This window comes from Pleurodeles waltl, chromosome 8, assembly GCF_031143425.1.
Source record: "Pleurodeles waltl isolate 20211129_DDA chromosome 8, aPleWal1.hap1.20221129, whole genome shotgun sequence".
Taxonomy (NCBI): domain Eukaryota; kingdom Metazoa; phylum Chordata; class Amphibia; order Caudata; family Salamandridae; genus Pleurodeles; species Pleurodeles waltl.
This window is the reverse complement of record NC_090447.1, coordinates 1327516529-1327536999: the sequence shown is the minus strand read 5'-3', so window position 1 is coordinate 1327536999 and position 20471 is coordinate 1327516529. Positions and strand designations below refer to the sequence as shown.

General features: G+C 40.7%; 1 protein-coding gene across 1 annotated transcript in view; it reads left to right on the top strand.

Annotated features, from left to right (window-relative positions):
• The window catches only part of ATM (ATM serine/threonine kinase), a 1319133-nt gene that overhangs the window by 181439 nt on the left and 1117223 nt on the right, over positions 1-20471 (top strand). The window contains exons 10-11 of the mRNA XM_069202321.1: positions 6786-7157; positions 15164-15358. Coding sequence (XP_069058422.1) covers positions 6786-7157; positions 15164-15358 — 567 coding nt within the window. The remainder of the gene's footprint in view (positions 1-6785; positions 7158-15163; positions 15359-20471) is intronic.

Genomic DNA, 20471 nt, shown 5'->3' with positions numbered 1-20471 from the left:
TTTTTTACATTTTCAGTCATTACAGCGTTAAGTAACATAAACCTATTCATCCATTTTTATTAGGCACGATGTATGTGATCTTCCTACCATGAAGTTGGATTAATAAAACACAAATTATACTTCAACTTAATCTCTCTCTGAGTACCAGTATTACTTTCTGCTGCAAATATATCTGTTTGTTATTCGTTTGAGCCCCTCCCACATCCTCTCGATGTTGACCATTTATTCTCTATTTTCTGGTGTTTCTTGGGAAAGCCTCTGGCCTAGTAGATTTCACGTTTTAGGATGCGAGTTGTGTCAACAATTGCTTTCAGCTTTTTTTATGCAGTGTTCCTTTGGACCATCTCCAGGCTCAACCTTAGATAGGGCTTTTGGGCTCTTATCTATTTTTAATCATCCAGGGTGCTAATTTAGGGTTAAAATATACTGAACAACCAAGGGCCGCCTGTACTGTATTAAACAAGGTTTTCCAGTAAATGTGAATGATCAACCTATGGGACATGCTCTACCATGTGAGTTGTTGTACCAACATCAAAGATAACCATATAATGCATCAGTACTACTCAGTTTAAAAAAGGACCAAGCACAATGTGATCAAGCAAAAATAACATGGTTTATTTCTCTATTGCCTTCAAACCAGAGATACATATAAAGGGTATGCATTGGTAACTGGTAGGTCCAAACAGACAATGCACCTTATATTAAGAGAAGCCTTCCATCCATTGAGTTCATAGGTTGATATTCTGCTCAGGGTGCCAACCTTCCCAGATCTCTTCTAGCCCCCCACCCCGACCACCCCCTTTTGCTTCCGAGGTTTGCAAGAAGGGTTCTGGAAAGTTTGCAGCGAGAGTTCTCCCCTGCCACATCTGAGAGATGGCCCTCTTGGCAATAACCAAACCTATATGTAGCAGTAGTTGTACAAACAGTTTTTTGTCTGTGTTGGTAAAAGTATTAAGTAAAGCTGTCTTGAGACTGAAGTCAATATGCCTTGTCACCTTCATATAGATGGTACGTGCAATACCCAGCGGCGGCTGCTGCAGATCTCAAGGGTGGGTGTCGGTGGAGGAGGGCGTAATGGGGACAGAGGGGTAAAATAAAAAAATATTTAAAAAAATAAACTTACCTTAGACTTTCATCTCCCGCCGTCTCCTGCTGCCTCGCTCCTGTTCCCTCGATGTGGTGTCACAGCATTCACTGGGACACCAGCACAGGCTCCCCAGGAATCCTGGCACTGCTTTCAAGCTAAACCTAGCATGAAAGCAGCATCAGGATTTGTTTGAGCGGCTCGGACTGCCACTCAAACACAACCCTGGTGTCTATGCAATTTCTCCAGCCTGGCTGTCAAGCACAACCAGGCTGGAGAAACCTAAGTGCACATGTGTGTTTGCCAGCCTGAGATGGCCAGCCAAACACACATGTGCACTTAAGTGCACTCCATTTCTCCTCCTCCTCCTCCTCCTCCTCCTTCCCACCTCTCGTGGCCCAGCCCCTCCTTGCACTGCTGGCTGAGCCAGCAGCAGAAAAATAAAACAATAGTGAACTATCATTTTATTCTTCTGCTGCTGGCTCAGCCGGCGGGGGGGAGGGGGCGATGCTCCATTGCCGTAGCAAAGGAGCCTCCCCTGGCAATACCATGCTTGATTTTATGTGGATAATTCTGCAATGTGTAGGGAAATTTAGGGAGGGAAACTATCTTGATGTTGGCAGTTCGTTCCATCCCATCAGCGGCATTGGAAGTGATATTCAAAAAGTGACATCCCTACTTAGGCTTAACCAGAGAATGGGGCCTGTTTTCATGCCAACTTTTTGCTTCACTTGAGTTTCATATTATATAAGGCATGGTGATTAAATCCTTCATTCTCAACTCGCAGGTCTGATGCCCAGTCCATTTGACCCCTTGAATCTTGAAGCAGTGCGAACACACAGAGCCTTTCATCCAAGTGCTCTTAGCAATGACAAGTAACAATGGGAATAGTGGGCATCCTTGTATTGTTTTTTAACAGAAGAGTTGTGAGAATGTTCCATTATCTTTAACCCTGGTATTAAGTGTGTGTATAGACTTGTGGATGGTAATCTCGTCCATCGAAGTAAAATGCTTTCTCAAAGTCAGTACATGCTAGAGAGCTAACTAGGCCCTGAGTCAAAGCCAGGACATTTTGAAGACGTCTGCTGTTGTGTCTGGTCAAAATGTAGCAAGGATCTAATCACAACAAGGTTGGCAGTCGGAATGCGAAGCGGAACACCGGTGAGGCAGAGCTTCAGTGTGAACTCTACAAAATGGAGAGGCTGGTTGGGAAGAGTTTCCCTGCACATATCGGCAGTTCCCTGGCTTTTATGGAGAAGTCTAGTGTCCCTGCCACGAGCCAGGAGGTTCACTGCATAGTCAAAGAAGGTTGAATTATTCCCCCTGACACAGTGCTGTTTGGTCATGGCGGGGAACTCTGTGGAGTGGTGATAAAGGAGTTGTAATAAGCCTAGTAACCAGGCAATGAAAAGGATGGTTAGAGGACATGTTTAGAATAAAGACATTCTTATTAAATGAGCACAGGACATAGCTGGGAATTCTTTGGGGCACAAGTGGAGTATAAAGTTCTGTTGTCGAAGGCTATGAATATATAGTCTACCCCAGAAAATAAATGACGAGGAATAGGGGGACAAGGGAGAGTTAAGTGAAAGTAAATGGAAGGAGCAAGGAAAGGCAGAGTACAATAAAAATGCTAGCGATGTTACGAAACCAGGAAAGCAGAACCAAAAAGACTAAGGAGAAGAGAGTTGGGGTGGGGAGGAGTTGAAAATGGAAGAAACCTAATTGAATGATGTAATTTTCTTTTTCTGAGGGACGCTTGTTCCTGGGAGAGGATACTAGGTGTCCGGATCAAGGATCTAAATCATAGGAGACAAAAATGATAACAAAGTACTAAAGAAATGTCAATATGTGAAGAACAGACAAACTTGCAAAGCTAAAATTCATAAAGATTTCAGTGGCTGTATAGAATGTTATACTCTACCAATTTAAGCACACCCTAGGTTTGACTTTTTACCCGGCAAAATCCACAGTACTCCCACTTTCTCTGGGGCAGTAAATGTTGAATAGCACATTCTTTTGTGAAAGAGGAACTCCCCCTGTAGCCCTTTTCTGTTGAAGTGTTGAAACGTTATGTAGATTGGAATGCTGTAGGCTTTCTCCTTCCATGGAATCGTAAGTAGTAACCAAAATGAATGATTTTCAGGGCCCTCTGGTTCCAGGAAATCTCCCTTTATTTTCTCTGCCCCTTCGCTTTGGTAAGCTATTAATGCCATGGATGTTTTGCTAATTTAACAAAGGTGCCCAAATATTCAGTAACATGCGTCCTCCACTACCCAACCACAATTTTTTGGTGTCTTTCGAAATTATATACCCTCATATGTCTGGCCTGCTTGTGGACCAGTCATTAGCATTTTTCATCTCCCGTTTTGCTCTACATGCAAACTAATAAATAAAGGGCAGATTTCACCAGCTTCACTTTTTGTTTAAAACTTTTGCCCTAAACTAGCCCAGCTCTTGTACGTTTCTAAACAACTGCCTCTTCCATATCCAGTGCGCCTTATACTGTATGTTTTTGTCTGTAGCTGAGCTGAACTCTGGTCCTGATTAAGCGTGCCACTGGCTTCTCATCTCAGGCTGGTCAGTGATTGATGGTGGTTGCAGTATGTTTATAGTGAGGAGCACTATGTGTTTTGCCTATACCCAGGTGGGGAAGATTGTCAATTCTGCCTTATAATGGATCCATTAACATGCCAAGATTGGGGTCTCAGTCTGCCTTAATTATATCTAAGAAACTATTAAATACACAGAGGGTAATCCATTAGTAACCTGAAGGACCTGGGTAAATCATGCTATACAGCTACAATGGTCCAAACGGAAATTCTTAAAAAAAAAAAAAATGAGTTTTACCAGCATATAAATTGCAACACATACATGCAGCATAAACCCACATTTAATGTCTCAAATAATAATCATTTACTTATTCATATTGAAATATACAATTTATTTCTTATCTTTGGATACAAAATGTATTAAAAATAGTTTCCCTAAAACACCCAAGAGAATATTGTGTACGTAAGAAGTGCTCGTGATAAAAAAGGGAAAAAAGATTAAAATAAATCTATCTTTATTATATACAAATTATGCACATAAGAGCCTATCTGTTAACCATTCTACAACAAAAGAATATATATCACATTTTGTTAGGGTGAAGTGTCTGAATCACTATTGCTTCTTGGTGATCCCAAAACCAATCCAGGCTCAACCTAAGTTGTCAACGTTTCGACTCTGTGAAATAAATAGGGCCAGGGGAGCGGAAGCGTTGTACCTCCGTGGCGTGCAAAGTAGACATATGGTTTGGATTTAGAACGCCAAGTGACCTTAATTATTTTATGCATTGATGTTAAATCAAACAAATTCTTTGAAATTGATGATGGTAATTCCCTGGGAGTGAATAAAGGGAAGGTTATATGGGTCCCTCCTTTCTAAATACCAAGGTATGGAGATATTGGAATCCAAAAGCAAAGTGATCATTGTACCAGCTTGATGAATGTTACTAATTGTGTCATGAAAGATTTTAGATGAAGACCCGCATTTGTGGCGAGAGTTGACCCTATTTATTTTGCTGAGTCGAAACGTTGATGACTTAGATTGAGCCTTGAATGGTTTTGGGATCACTATGGCGCAATAGTGATTCGGACACTTTACTCCCACACAATGTGATATTCTTTTGTTGTAGAATGGCCAACTGACAGGCTCTTATGTACATAATTTGTATATAATATACTAGATAGATTTATTTTAATCTTCTTTCCCTTTTTTATCACAAGCACTTCTTTAATACACAATATTCTCTTGGGTGTTTTGGGGCAACTATTTTTAATAAATTTTGTATCCAAAGATGAGAAATAAATTGTATATTTCAATATGACTCGGTTTATGGATATTATTTGAGACATTAAATGTTGGTTTAAGCTGCATGTATGTGTTGCAATTTATATGCTGGTAAAACTCCTTTTTCTGAAAGAATTTACGTTTGGAACATTGTAGCTGTATAGTTTAATTATATCTAAGACATGTACATTGTATGTGGGACTAGTAAGTGCTGTATTACATTGGGCACACACGCCTGTCTCTCCTCTACACAGCTGCCTTGTCTGGTAGACGGGGTTGGTAGCCAGCTTATTCTTTTTGTTTTAGAGCACGTTTTTCTTGCCTGAGGGCAACTCACCAATTTGCCAATTTGCCATTTTCTGTTTCGTGGCCATGTCCCGATACAAAGGAGCTCCAGATAATGGTGCTGGGCACCGCATGTGAAAAGAACCCCCCATCCTTCCAATGATTTTCAGAAACCTTGGCCCTCTTAAAAAGTACATAGCCACTGTTAACCACTGTGCCTTGGTCAAAGGACGGGAATATGTACGGCTCCCCTGACCAGGCACTGAGGAGGCCTACACACCACGTAACGAGGAATGACTAGTGGACCTGGATGGATACTTACACAGTTGCTGTTCTTCCTCCAGACTAGACCTGATTTTGGGTAGCCAATGTATTTATTTACTACTAAGAGAAGGAAGACCTACCTGCTTGTATACGGAGCTGGAGTGCACTGCAAATAGGTGTGATCTAATCACGACGGCCGCTTCACTGTAAGGTCCACCTGAGGACATCTCAAGGAAGGAGGAAATCAAGAGAGACATGAATATTGAGGAACTGCTGCTTCTTTCGGTGTAAGACAGGTGAGGGCGCATCATAGATTAATTATCCTGTGCCCCTCCTCCGCTACTCCAGAAGGACCAGCAGACTGTTGGTCCTTTGACCTCCACTGGGAGAGATTAAGTCCAGTGACTGGACAAAATTCTGCTGCATCTGGTACTGTTTGCACTATTATTATTGGCCCTTTTGATTCCTCAGATATCATCAGCTAACGTTGTCACCGCCCCTTTTTTCTCTCATAGCGCTGGCCAGTGTCTTCTAGTGCTACCTTGAGCTGCTATTGGTACCCCACTGTAGTACTGGGTACCGTTGCACTTTAGGACATGTAGTGGAGACTGGCTCACTTTTGTATCAACTGTCCCTTAAAAGTTAGAATCAAGTTGGTCCTGAAATTTAGATAAGTCACCGGAGACCTATTGATATCACTGACTTCACCCAAGTCTTTCCTGTGCATAAGCATCTTGTTTGGATGGCTTGGTTTTTGGGTTTAGATATTTTTGATGTTCTGCTGTTAGTGTATCTATTTCAAGACTTGTAGTGGCTTCTTATGATTATTATTTACTTACAGCAACTGCAAAGAGGGAGAAAACACAACCTTGGTTTTCTTTAAAACATACTTAAATGTCAATATATTTTTATAATTGATTGCATTTTTGAAATGTGATTTGCATACACTGCATGGTGAAAAAGAATCCAGCAACTGTAATCTGTTGAATAGTTGGTGTAATTCCAAGATAACATTTACATGTTAATGAATAACAATAATTAGGTCTCGTTAGAGATAGCTGGAGTTCTCTTTTTCCATAAAATAAGTTGGTAAACCAGCCTCAATTGTTGACATAGTCTTTATAGGCTGCGAATGAAATGTAATGGTGCAAACTGTATTTTTCATTTTTCTTATTTTTCCCCTCCACGTAAAGCTTTTGTCCACATAATTTTCTTTACTTCTTCCTTTCGTCCTGGATATAGACCTGAAAGTTTCTGGAATTCATATTTTAAGTTGTAATTTAACCGAATATTTGATTATTGTTACTTTGAATTCTAGGTTGCAAATTACATCTTGCCTCATCTCAAAGTATCCACTTAGCCTGCCTAACAGTGAGCTGGCTGCAATGCTGACGGTCCTGCACCAGCTGCTCTCTCAACAGCGACGGGGTGAGCGGGCGCAATATGTGATTCAGTGCCTTACAGAAGTTGCCTCTTGCCAAAGCCAGAAACAGGACATCAGCGCTTCACAGAAAGTGGACCTACAGAAAGTGTGGATGAAAGTATGGGCGAATGTCCTGCGCAGTGTAAGCTCCCAGCAGCTTGAAAATGAAAGTTTTGGACTACTAGGTGCCATCATTCAGGGAGGCCTGATCCCTCTAAACCAGGAACTATGGAGAATATTTTCTGGAACTGCTTGCAAGCCGTCAAGGTAAATGTGTGCTAGGAAAATGTTCTGACTTTCTGCATTTAGATCATGGCAAGCCACATTGTTTTTGAATGGCTACTGGCAACCAACCCAAGTGCTGTCAATCAGGTACAAATCAATAAAAACACTCAGTAAGAAGCAACACAAACATGTAGCTAATGTAATATGACTTTAATAAAACACTAGAATAAGCACATATATTGGCAATGATAGTTTAACAGCAGGCTAGTTGAATGAATAACACTAGTACAAATGTGTGTATTACCTAGTGGCGGTCACCACTAAGTAGTTTTAGTTAGGACCATGTTTCCATAGAAAAAGTGTTTTTTGACTTGCCTTTATCTTTGACACCATTTGACGAATCTTCACAAAAGTTTCCAAAAAAGTACCTCACTGATTATTGTTGCGCATAGAAAGTTTCGGGGTGGTCCGGCAAGCGGCTGCCTAGAAAAAAGAGAGAGGTGGGGTCAAAAAAGTTGTGTTTACCATGTTAATCCCATCAGTCTTTTGAACAAAGCTACAGCCTGAACCACTGGACGGAATTGCACCAAATTTGGCAGAAAGCTAGCTTTCCGTGTGCAGATTGTTTTTTTTATGTAAATCCATTCAGTAGTTTTGAAGACATTAAAGGGAAAATAAATTTGTATATCTCTGGCCGCAACGACTTCGCAAAGATTAAGAGCTTTTGCACAGTAAATTCACAGCTCTGATTGGCTGCCTACACTTCAAACCAGAAAGTGTTGGCAACCGTCTTGGGACTCTGCTTCAGCCAAGTCCCTAGAAAAAAACACCTTCCTGGGACCACCACCTCCCTGGGGCTTTTACAGATAGAACTGGTGGGGGTGGGGGGGAGGGGAAGATTGTTATTGCAATGGTCTCTCTATAAAATGACTTAGAAGATTCAGCCTAGCAAGATGTTTGGTTCAAATGTTATAGTTGCTGTGACGCATAGATGGAATGTTGATATAGTACATTCAGCAGTTCTATCAAACAATCTTAGACAGGATGCATTCACAATTTCTTCCTTTATAGTTGCAAATTCCTTGACGTGTATTTGTTCCAAGTAAAATGTCACATTTGTCCTCAGCAAAGCATGGAGGTTCTCCAAAACGAGAATAAAATTCCACTAACGTTAAAAATGATATCAATTGTTCCTTGCATTTAGGTTCTGGAGCTTAACGAATTGCCTCCACATGACTAATCTTAGGCCAAATATTATCCTTAGAGATAATATGGCATAAATATTCCAGCCGGCTTTCTCCAAATTTGCACTTTTGATCTTTAACAGTTAGTCCATAGTCTCTCAGTGACTGCAATACTGCCTTTAAATTACTGTCATGCTCGATTCTATCTTTTCCATATACTAATATATTGTCTTGAAACACTTTTGCACACTTTTGCATCCTTTACATTTGAAAGAATTTTGGATAACTCCCTTTGGAAAACTGCAGATGCACTAGCCATTTCAAATGGCATCCTTTTATACTGGAACATTCCTTCTGGTGTGATAAACGCTGTACAATGTTTAGACTCAGAATTCAAATGTATTTGATGATATGCACTCGCCAAATCAATAGTTGAAGATACTTTAGTATCTCCAATGGAGGACATCAATTCCTGCAAATTTGTCAATGGAAATGCATCTACCCAAATTGCATCAGTGAGTGCCCGTAGGTTGTGAAGGTTTTGGATGGTGCTGTTCAACTTCAAGATGTGAAAATACGTAATTTGCGGCACGTGAGTTTGTTTAAAGCATGTGGTATTCCCGAAGGGAAGGAGTGCAAGGATCCAGATGAAGCTAATGACTACTTCTCTCGTAGGGGATTTCCATGTATAGTCATAAGTGTTGAATAGTTCCGCCTGCTTGCGGGGACCCTGGTGCATGTCGGTGCCGTACCTCCTCTCGACGTCGACCTGGACTGAAACCGTTTTCTGGCAGAAGAACGCCTCTCAGACCTTCCACGTCCACTGGGGGCGGAGGAAAGAGCTCTAGTGGAAAACTGATCTTCCCCTCGCTCAGAGGCCCCACTGGTTTCCTGGCCTCGTCTCTCTGCTCTCCCTGGAAGGAAAATCTTCTCCCTGTTACGCAGGGTGCGCCTCGAAAATGTTTTGCAGATGTTACTGGAGGCAGGTATGTGTGAAGACGGCAGACAGATGATACAGACCTCGTGAGGGTCTGTTTTGGCCTTTTTTCTGCCACATCGTTGACACTTGTCGAATAAAGAAGGCATTTTACTGGGAAAAAAGCCTTAATTCCAGTCAGAAAAAGACAAAAATCAAGAGGGAAAGTCAAAAGACGTCAAGTGAAGCAGTTGTCATCGAAATTTTAACTGTATTTTAGAAGAAAAAACCTAAATAGTTCGAGCTCAATGCTCCAGGGTCCTGTCAGCAGGATCCGGAAAAAAGAACTGAGGTAACTGCCTCTCTCTAGGCATGATGGGATTCTGGAGGACTGGCTGCTCTTAAAGGCACCGTCTCCTTTTTCTTCATTACTAATGGCAGCCTATGGGCTACACTGCCCTGCACTCCATCAGTGTTTTGCAATATAAAAAGGTTTGTGAAGGAATTTTTCTGCAAATTTTTCATTCATTCAGGCATTTAAATGCATGAATCTCAAATTTGTCCCTTTTTAAAAGCAAACTGGATGAAGAATTTTGGACACTGTAGCCTTTCCTCTAGGCTGCATATCGACATTCTTAAGTGACTTGGCAGGCCTTCCTGAAGTAAGGCAAACATAGACACTTAAGAAGTTATATTGGAAAAAGTGCTCCGGGGTCCCCGCAAGTGGGCAAAACTATTCAACGCTTACGACTATCATGGAAATACCTCTACAAGAGAACTGGAGTTACAGGTAAGAAACTATTCCTTATGGGGAGACAACTCCATAGTGCAATCAGATGAGGTGTGTTCTGGTTGTGTTGATGAGTAAGTCTAGGGATTGTGAGAATAGCATGATACCTATTCAAAAAAGTCAGAGAGAAAGGAACTTACCAGGACATTTCAATGTGTTTGTGATGGGAAGTAAATAAGTAGTTGTTATGGTACTTAAATTTTGAAAAAAAATGTGTGTATATATATATATATATATATATATATATATATATATATATATATATATATATATATATTATGTATTGTTTTTGTATGGGAAAGAAAAAATAATATTAAGATTTTTGTTTTTTGTTTTTGATAAGGGGAAATATGTGTGACGCGTAGATTGAATGTAGATCTACATCATAAGGGAATGCGGGGAGCGCAGGGTTCGGAGGCGGCAGTTGGAGGTGGTCTACGGCTTGGGGTTTTGGTTCGCCGACATTGGCTCCTGTAACAAACCGTGAATCCTCTAAATAAAGGATTGTTCTCACCTGTTTGTCGTCCATCATTACAGTTGGTTTTTGATACAGTGCAGAAGAGAGTCACTTCTAGCCTAATGGTCAAGGTCTTGGACCATTACTGAGGCTGAAGATTGAAATCCTAGTATCACATGGCAGTGTGTTGTTTATTTACTACTGTTTTGACTGTTAAACCTTTCTAATGATGAAACATTCACGTATGTGTGCTATCGCAATCTTTGGGTTGAATGTCATATATTAGGTATGTAATTCAACAGTGAGGAGTCACCTGTAGCATAATGGTTAAGGTCTCAGGTCCTTACACTGAAAGTTGAGGGTTCTACGCCAGGTGTGTCCGTGGTAGTTTTCCGTCTTTAATTTCTTTTAAACTTCAGAAGTTTAAGATTCATGCTGGAAGGTGATCACACTCTTTTTAATTGACAAATACATTTTTCTTTTGAATGTGTCCAGAAATATCTCATTCTAAGTATCTAATCCATCAGAACCTAAAAATCTCTATTGCGCTCCCTCTCACTCTGTTTCTCTCTGTTATCCTTTTTAATCTTTCTCACACACACACTCAGACCCTTATGCACACTCATGCACCCCCTCACAGAGCCACGCAAACCATAGTGCACCCACTCACAGCCCCACTCACACCCTTGCACCCCCACTCATGGACCTACTCAGACACTGATGCACAATGTCACAGACCCACTCAGACTCTCACCCACTAAAACCCACATGCACCTACTTACAGACCCTTGCACACACTAACGCTCCCACTAATACACTGATGTATGCACTCTCACACCTAGACAGATACTCTCACAGCCACCTGCACCCCCAGATACACCTATTGTCATACCCAGAGAGACAGGCTACGACCAAAGGGCCGTGCACAGAGTGGGGTTGGATGGTTAAGGTTGTTGGCCGCTGGGTCTGGCTACAGCCCATGTCATGCACAGCGCAACGTTAGGTGCTTATAGAAGGTTGGCGTCAGGGCCTGGCCACAGACAGACTGCCATCTTTCACCGCTCACTGCCAAAGGCTGTACACCGTGGTCGTTAGGTTAATGTATAGTAATGAAAATTTCTATACAGTAAAAAATAAATATAGAAATTCACTGAAAAAAACAAAGGTTACAGGGATCGTTATAGTTAGGAAATGGGATATAAAAATAAAAGAAATTCACTTAAAAAAACGAAGGTTACAGGGACGTTATAGTTAGGCTCACTTTTTAAACGTACAAAACTGTAGAAATTCATCTGTTATAGTTAACTCAAGTAACTATAACTCATGCCTAAAGGTAAATATAACTTGCGCCCTTACCATGCACTGCTAATTACCCCACAAATTATGTCACTCATGACATCTTTGATAACAACCTTGACATTTTTGACTAAATACTGTGCATGGCGAGGACACGAGTTAGTTACCTTAGGGCACGAGTTACTTACTTGAGGGTACTCCTATTATAACAGGTGAATATCTATTGTTTTGTACATTTTAAAGTGACAGCGTAACTATAACGCCCCTGTAAGCCTTGTTTTTTTAAGTATATATATATATATATATATATATATACATATATATATATATATATATATACATATACATATATATATATATGCAATTATGGTTATATGTTAGCAGCTAGGTGCTGTAATCAGTCATGCTTCAGTGAATTAAGGCACAAAGGTAAATCTGTCACTTAGACTAACACAGGAATATCTAACCTTTCACCCTAGATGCTGAACCCAATGGCCAAATACAAGTATACAGTGCACTAATAGCACAATGGTAGTAAAAAACACTGCCTGGAATCTATTGCAGTGCAGTTAATCAGAGATGCAGCAATGAATATGACTTCAGTACTAAAACAACAGTATGGCTGCATAAATAACACTAGTTAATAGTGAATGCAGAACAATGGCATGTATATTTATAGTGCAGTGCTGGCACAACGAGAGCATAAGAAAGGAACTGTCTTGACTCATTCACAATGCAATAAATTAAAAGCAGCTGAACAATTCTATAGGTCAAGATAAAGTAGGAGAATGTGGCCCTTCTCCCCTGGAACTTAACACCACTCCGACTGCCTTGCTCTCTCTCTCTCTCCCTCGAAACAATGACAGGAGGTTGTTGGTGGACGATGGCAGCTCTGCACAACTCCCATCTGTGAGCTTCCACAAGGCAACTGCCACCCCTCCTTATACATCCTAAAAACTGGCTTGCACAACATTCTGTTCCCTTTTTTAAAGTTCTTACACTATTATCAGTTCGTACAGCTTTGTTCTTACTGGTACTCATCAATCATGCTCCCAAGCTTCCTCAGTGTCCGTACACCCTCAATGGTATGTCTTCCCATGATTCACATGGCTGACTGGTACAGTAAGTCTTAATAAATAATGATGTCTACGGAATGTTAAAAACCAGTATCTCAAGCTCAGTGCAGCTTGATACAATACACAAACAGGGCTCGAAACATCCACTCGACCACTCACATTGACGAGTCTTATTTGATCAGGTCGAGCTATTTTTAATACTTACTTGAGTTGAGATTGAACAGGTGTTCTGTTCAGTTTAAAAAGTGGAGGGGCAAAAAAAGATGCCTTTAAATCTTGTTCTTATGTCACGTTTGCTCTCTGTTCACAGACAGGTTTTTCCTAACACACAACATTATAATGACTAAGTCAACTGTGCAAACATTTCAAAATATATTTCAGCAGTTGTGAAAGCCCTTCTTTATATTTGTGTGATGAAAAAAATATTTTAATAGGATGAAAGCAAATCAGAATACTTTAGGTGTTGATGTGCAAAGGATGTGTTTTCTCAAACCCAATTTTCAAAGATTGTTGATACATTATATAGTTTATTAGTAAAGCTGCAAGTTAGAGGGGAGGTTTTTAGAAAATTCTTGGAACGTTACTGTGTGTAGATGAAAATATGTTACCACATCATGGTTTAGTAATCTATTTATTAAAATTGAGTGTTTAAACAAACTGATATGTACTCCTGCCCTGATGGCAATGTTGTTAGTAAACTAAAAGAAGTCCTAGGTTATGTGGGCTTGACGTCATGGGTATGTGGGCTAGATTCTTGTGATGCATACAGCAAACTTTAGTCTACTTAATCAAACAAAAGAGGTTTTTTGTATTGCAGAAATGCTGAGCTCACATATTTGAAAGTGCAATCATATGTGAGAAGGAAAAAGAAGGTGATTCTGTAAACTATTTGCCTAGGATCACACAATTTGAGACCCGTTTACAGGTCAAATGCATTACAGTTAGGTCGAGTAGATTATTTAAGTTACTCGACCTGCAGGTTTAGTAAAAGTTTTATGATTTTTCGAGCCCTGACAAAATATTTTCAGCACGGGCTCCGCACAGTACATGGGTTTTCTGCATGCATTTCCACTCATCAAGACTGCCTAAGCTAGTTAAACCTTTCGTGTCACAATATCTTCTGCAAACTTTTCCCTGTGCACGGTATACACATAAATATTGGCATGCCAGTGAAGGCTCACACTAACGCTGCTCAGCATGAACTATGTGCCGTATGCAGGGTTTCTGTCAAACACATGACTGATGTCCTGCCTGCTATAATATAGACCCCATCGAATATAGAGTATGCAATGTTTGAGATGGAATACCCTGTTTGCCAGACCCTAAATAAGAACCTATGTTTTTTTGTTTATGTAAACCTGGGATGGCAGTGTTCTAGTAGGTTTTATTTAAACCAGATCAGTAAACCATGGATTCTGTATTTACCTTTCACCTTTGTTTTGCTCCTTAGGATGTAATTCATTTTTAACACAACTTCTGTTGCATTCTTTAAAGTGGGTCCGCTTGTTCAATTCAAGCCTTAACTGATGAAGTCTAGTCATGTCTCGATTTTGCTTGGCTTAGCCCTCGCTTACTTGTGCCTCTGAAATTCCCATTGTATGTCTCCATGAGCCATAAATTTGGATGGATATCACTGAGGCATACATTACATTGCTCACCTTTACTTGCAGAAAATGGGAATTTAGGGGCAGATTATCAGTCAGAAGTTATTAAGTTTTCAAAATGTAAAATAAGAGGTCAGCTAATCTGCATTGGAAAAAAAATATATTTAATATAGAAAACTTTTATGAATGTGCAAAAAAAAAAAATACAGGATAGCTACTCCAAAATAAGAGACCTGCTATTCATGTACAGGATGTTAAAGCAAGTAACCATTAAATGTTTTTGTATTGTAATTTGCTTTCTGGATTGGCATCTTTAGGAGTGGATTTTTTGGCTTTCGTGATTGAAAGCCTGAATTTTGTTTGAGACAGATATAGGAGTGGGGGAAGGTGGCTGACATGGGCGAGATCAGACAGTGACCCAAAATCTCTGACTTTCTCAAAGCCTGGACGAAATTGATAATGATGGGCTATATATGTACAGGCACTGGGCAATTTTGCTTTAATTGGAGGATTAATTTTCACAAATCCCTCTTACTTGGATGTTAGCTGAGTATTTTGATTCTTTTTCAATTACTCCATATTTTACTATCATTAGTAAAAGGGAGCAATACTACTTAATTTTTGTTTCAATATTGATGTAGAATTTGTGTACTGTGTTGAAGACACTCCTGGTATGGATCGAGCCTCATTAATTATCTTACAGTGTTTGCTTTATTTTGTTACAGAGCGGCAGTTAGTTGTTTGGCATTAGCATTGACTAACTGCGTGCTACCAAATACTATTGAAAAAGGAATGGAGCAAGGTGCTTGTGATGGGCTTGCAGGACTTTCTTTTAAAGAAGCAATAATGAAGTGGCTGCTGTTCTGTCACTTGGATGAAGAAATGGAGGATCACTCTGAAGAGTCACCTGTTATAAGCAGGTATTTTATTTTTCCTGTAATTGGCTTTTGGATGCTCATTTTTTAAGGACCAAATGCAATGGTTTTAATTCTTACTTTCAGAAACATTTCTATTGGAGGTATTTTCTCAGTGTTTTACTTCAGTGGCCATTACTTTGGAGTTATATATTTTACATTATCAAATGATTGCTTCAGATTTGTTTATTTCGCCTACCACTCACCACACTTAAACACCTTGCACTGCTTGCCTCTTCACAACTTAGAAACTCTATCTATCCTTGCACTCTAAAAGCCCCTCCCGATGCTTAAACTGCACCCATCCCTGAACACTGAACCCCCACTCATTCTGAACCCTAAAAGCCCTTTCTCTCCCTATATGTCAAACACCCCTAAACCCAAAAAATCACTACCCGTAACTTCCCCCAATGTTAATGTAATTTTAGATTTTGCCTTAATATTTTTTCCATCATCTGGTTTCTTCCAATGTGATTTCTCAGTTTTCAGTTGTTTTCCAGTATACATCAAATGAAACGTATTTACTCTAATCACATCCTGCATCTATTTTGTCTATAATACACACACACATACATAAAAATGTTTGCCACTCTACCATGCACTGTGTTCTCACAAGTGATGTGCAATTTCCACAAGCATTATTGTGAATAATATATGGTATAGGTCATATGTTATAAAATTGTATAAGCAGTGCATGGAAAAGGCACGAGTTATAGTTAATGTAGTTTGCCCAACAAGTTGAATACACTGTTTATAGAGATGCTTGAATTATAATATTTTGAAGGTGTTGCGTAAAAGTATATGTTAATGGTATAAGTTTAGAATTTTAATTTATTGTGTAGTTTTAAGTTTGGTTTATATAGAAAGAATAAAGTTTTCCTAACTAACAAAGGTTTAATCTTTGTTTTTTTTTCATTTAATGTTTGTGTATTTTTGTACATATTTGTGTGTGTGTGTCTATATATATCTATATCTATATATATATATATACATATATATATAATATTATTTACAATCATCTCCTAATTGCTGCAAGAGCCAAAACAGGAGCTAACACTCTGTGCCCTATTTAGGCAACCCATTTGCTGTGCTTGCGAGACATTTTTCTAGCTTACAATGGGCTTAGTAGCCCGCCCCATGCTTACCCATTGGTTGGCTTCATTGTCACTCTCATTTACTTCCTTCTCTCTGGTCAGCATGTGCTAGCTTCACATCCTTTTCTTGTCTTTGGCCCTTACCGGTGCACGCTCGAAGTGCTTGTATCCTTCCACTGGTCTCGCTATTGGAGTTACTTTTTAAAAGCGCCAGAAGAGTGCATGTGTTCGCAGGCCATCTCAGAATGTGCTTCTCTTCTCCCACCCTCATGTCACTCTTACCTGTGTGCTTTTGTTTCCCACCTCAACTCTTGCTGGTAACCTTGTGTGCCTCCCACGTCGCGCACTCATCTGTGTACTTGTGGCAACCACTGATGCTCTTTTAACCCCTCTCGTCTATCTTTCTGTAAAACCACCCCACCCCCTATTGTTGCTCTTGTTGGTCCCTGGCTCTCCCTTTCACTAATGTTGGTGTCCTCCCTTACCCTCTGTCGGACTCCTTTGCCATTTAATAAACATAAAAGTGTGACTTGGCTGCTGGGCTGCGAATCATCCTGCACGCCTGCATGCATAAATGTTTAAAGCATGCACTCGCCTACAAAATGACATGACTCCTGCTTTTTTTTTTAAATGTTAACAAATCTGTTTATTGGTTTTGCAAACATATGTAACTGCTGACACATCACGGTATACAGAACAATATATTCGACATTATTTGTTTTGAACTCCTAGCCCAGATATTTAATCCACCATGTATTATAAACACTCATAACATGCCAGTCGAGGAATATACAGTACAGGCCCCCCAGATTTTACTCTGTTTTTTGGGGCACCACCGCCTTTATATACGTAGTGTTCAGCGGTGCCGCAGTAGCCCATTCTGCGCGACCAGTTGTCCATTGTGGGCGGTGCCTCCGCTCTCCAGGGTCGGGCAAGGCCTCTTTTAGCCAGGAAGAGGCCCACTATTACTAGCAGCCTATTGTATCTACTGTCTCCACCATTCATCCAATAGCCACAACAGGATCACTGTGGGCTCAGATGATCACTGGTGGCGACCTGAGTGAGAATATTATACATGAAGCACCAGTATGTTTGTACAGGCGGGCATTCCAATACTATGCTTAAAACGTTCCTGTGTGTGTTTTTGCAGCTTAGGCAGTGCAGGTCCAGGACAGGATTCATATTGTGCAGTCTTGTAGGCCTGTAATTTACTATATGTAGGCATTTGCATTGTGTTAGCCTAAAGCCAGCTTGGCTTACACCCAGCCGTCCTCCTCTAGTGTGCCAGGATCTGGGGTGTTATATACTATAGAGAGCAATATCTTAGAAATGCCTTTGTCCCTTATTTGAGTCGTCGTAGTGTGCGTTTTATTATCCTTAGTTAAACCAAATTTTTAAAAAAATCCTTCATGCTGCCCATCATATGCTTAGGTGCTATACAGCATCAAGAAAATACGTTGGGAAAGCCAATATGTCTCCAAAGCGAGACATATTGGCTTTGCACAAAAAGAAGAAAGGGAGCACACTGCCTCACACTCCAGCAAAGAGTTAGCCCCAATGCATCATGGTAAATGCAGTCACTTTGTTTTGTGTTGAAAAAGTAATCAAAAGTCTTTCACCTAAGTAGGTGCAGCAAGTGCTGTGTATCTCTGGACACGTGTTTCTAGGTTTAGCCCGTCATCAGCAGAGAGCAGCCAAAGTCTGTGGGGTTGCTTGAAATGCCGCCAAAAGTCTTCTCAGGTTTATGTACCACTCACTTGCGCACAGGTGCCTCACCAGACCTCGTCAGCTCGTTAGCTCAAGGGAGCAGTCATTGGACAAAAAGAAAAAAGGGAGCACACTGCCTCACACTCCAGCAAAGAGTTAGCCCCAATGCATCATGGTAAATGCAGTCACTTTGTTTTGTGTTGAAAAAGTAATCAAAAGTCTTTCACCTAAGTAGGTGCAGCAAGTGCTGTGTATCTCTGGACACGTGTTTCTAGGTTTAGCCCGTCATCAGCAGAGAGCAGCCAAAGTCTGTGGGGTTGCTTGAAATGCCGCCAAAAGTCTTCTCAGGTTTATGTACCACTCACTGGCGCACAGGTGCCTCACCAGAGCTCGTCAGCTCGTTAGCTCAAGGGAGCAGTTATTGGACAAAAAGAAAAAAGGGAGCACACTGCCTCACACTCCAGCAAAGAGTTAGCCCCAATGCATCATGGTAAATGCAGTCACTTTGTTTTGTGTTGAAAAAGTAATCAAAAGTCTTTCACCTAAGTAGGTGCAGCAAGTGCTGTGTATCTCTGGACACGTGTTTCTAGGTTTAGCCCGTCATCAGCAGAGAGCAGCCAAAGTCTGTGGGGTTGCTTGAAATGCCGCCAAAAGTCTTCTCAGGTTTATGTACCACTCACTGGCGCACAGGTGCCTCACCAGAGCTCGTCAGCTCGTTAGCTCAAGGGAGCAGTTATTGGACAAAAAGAAAAAAGGGAGCACACTGCCTCACACTCCAGCAAAGAGTTAGCCCCAATGCATCATGGTAAATGCAGTCACTTTGTTTTGTGTTGAAAAAGTAATCAAAAGTCTTTCACCTAAGTAGGTGCAGCAAGTGCTGTGTATCTCTGGACACGTGTTTCTAGGTTTAGCCCGTCATCAGCAGAGAGCAGCCAAAGTCTGTGGGGTTGCTTGAAATGCCGCCAAACGTCTTCTCAGGGTTATGTACCACTTTGCCAATGCTTGTTAGCACTTGTGTTGAAATTTATGAAGCTGTCACTGCATTTTAGACGGCTTCAGAATACATATGGTGTTTTCAACGCCAAATGAAACAGTTATATGTAAATATATATATTTAAAAAAGCATACGTCATTAACAATTTTTTTTTATGTGCTGGTCGTGTAGTTGGTGTTCTTATGTTCCCTTTCCTACCTCAGAGACACCTGTATGTTTTTCCCTTCGCTTTCCGGAGCCTTGAGCATCCTTTACTATTTTCTCCTTTTAGGTAGAGCTAAAACAGCGCGTGCTGTCTCTCGATCTATTGTACACACTTTGTGGATAATAGCCCTCACATTGGATTTTTATTTGTTACTATGATTGTCCTTTAAAAAGTTTTTTGCCCACAATTGGTTCAGTGCTTAATTTGAGCCGGTGGTTCCCGGTGCGGGACACTGGCACTAATTTGTGAGGGCCAGCACTTTTTTTCTGCCTCAAGCATTTACTGCGAGCAAAGGTCACATATGGGAAATATGGAGGAAGGGGAAAGCGCCTCAAAGGAGGAAAGCAGGATGCTTCAAGAGTGAGCTGAAGGGTCAGGGAGTGGCTGTAAATGGATTAATGAGGCTGAGATGGCTTCAGGATTACTCTGCCTCAGTATTCCGTGCTCGCACATTTAATTGCAGCAGCCGTGGGTTTCAGAGGCAAGCTTTGGGCACCCGCACATTTTTATTGACAAATTAAGCACTGGATTGGTTAATGTCCCTTCTTCGTCCCTCCTGATTGTCCTTTGTTTCCTCCCACAGAGCAGAGCCTAACTTCAGCTATCTTTCAGCTTTTGTCTTGATCTCTTCATTCGCAGGGACTTTTTATTTTTTATTTTGCTTGTCCACAAGTTGTTTGCTGCTATTCCTTGCCCTGGTTAAATAATAAGTAGCTGTTTGTTATACAAATCTATTTTTCGACGTAAAATTACATTTGTATTTTTTTCGTTGGTAAGAACTTTGCGCAGCTGTATATTTAATTGTAAATTGAGAAAAAAAAAATCTGAGACATATCGCCCATCCTTCACACATCTTCGACTTTTTCCTAGTCCTTCTCTCGTTTTCTTCCCTTGTAAATCGATTGCTGCTTTCATGGGTCACCATCGTGGCCACACCAGGAGGCTCTGCGCCTGTTATTAACACGGTGGCCGTGGTGCCAGCTTCACGACTGCTGTGCTTCACCTTTCATCATGCACACTGGCACTATTCCCATTTCTGTAGCGAAATACCGCAAGTCGTCATTCGGGGGCAACACAGGCTTCTCATTCACGAAAAACATAACGATTGCTCAAACTGGT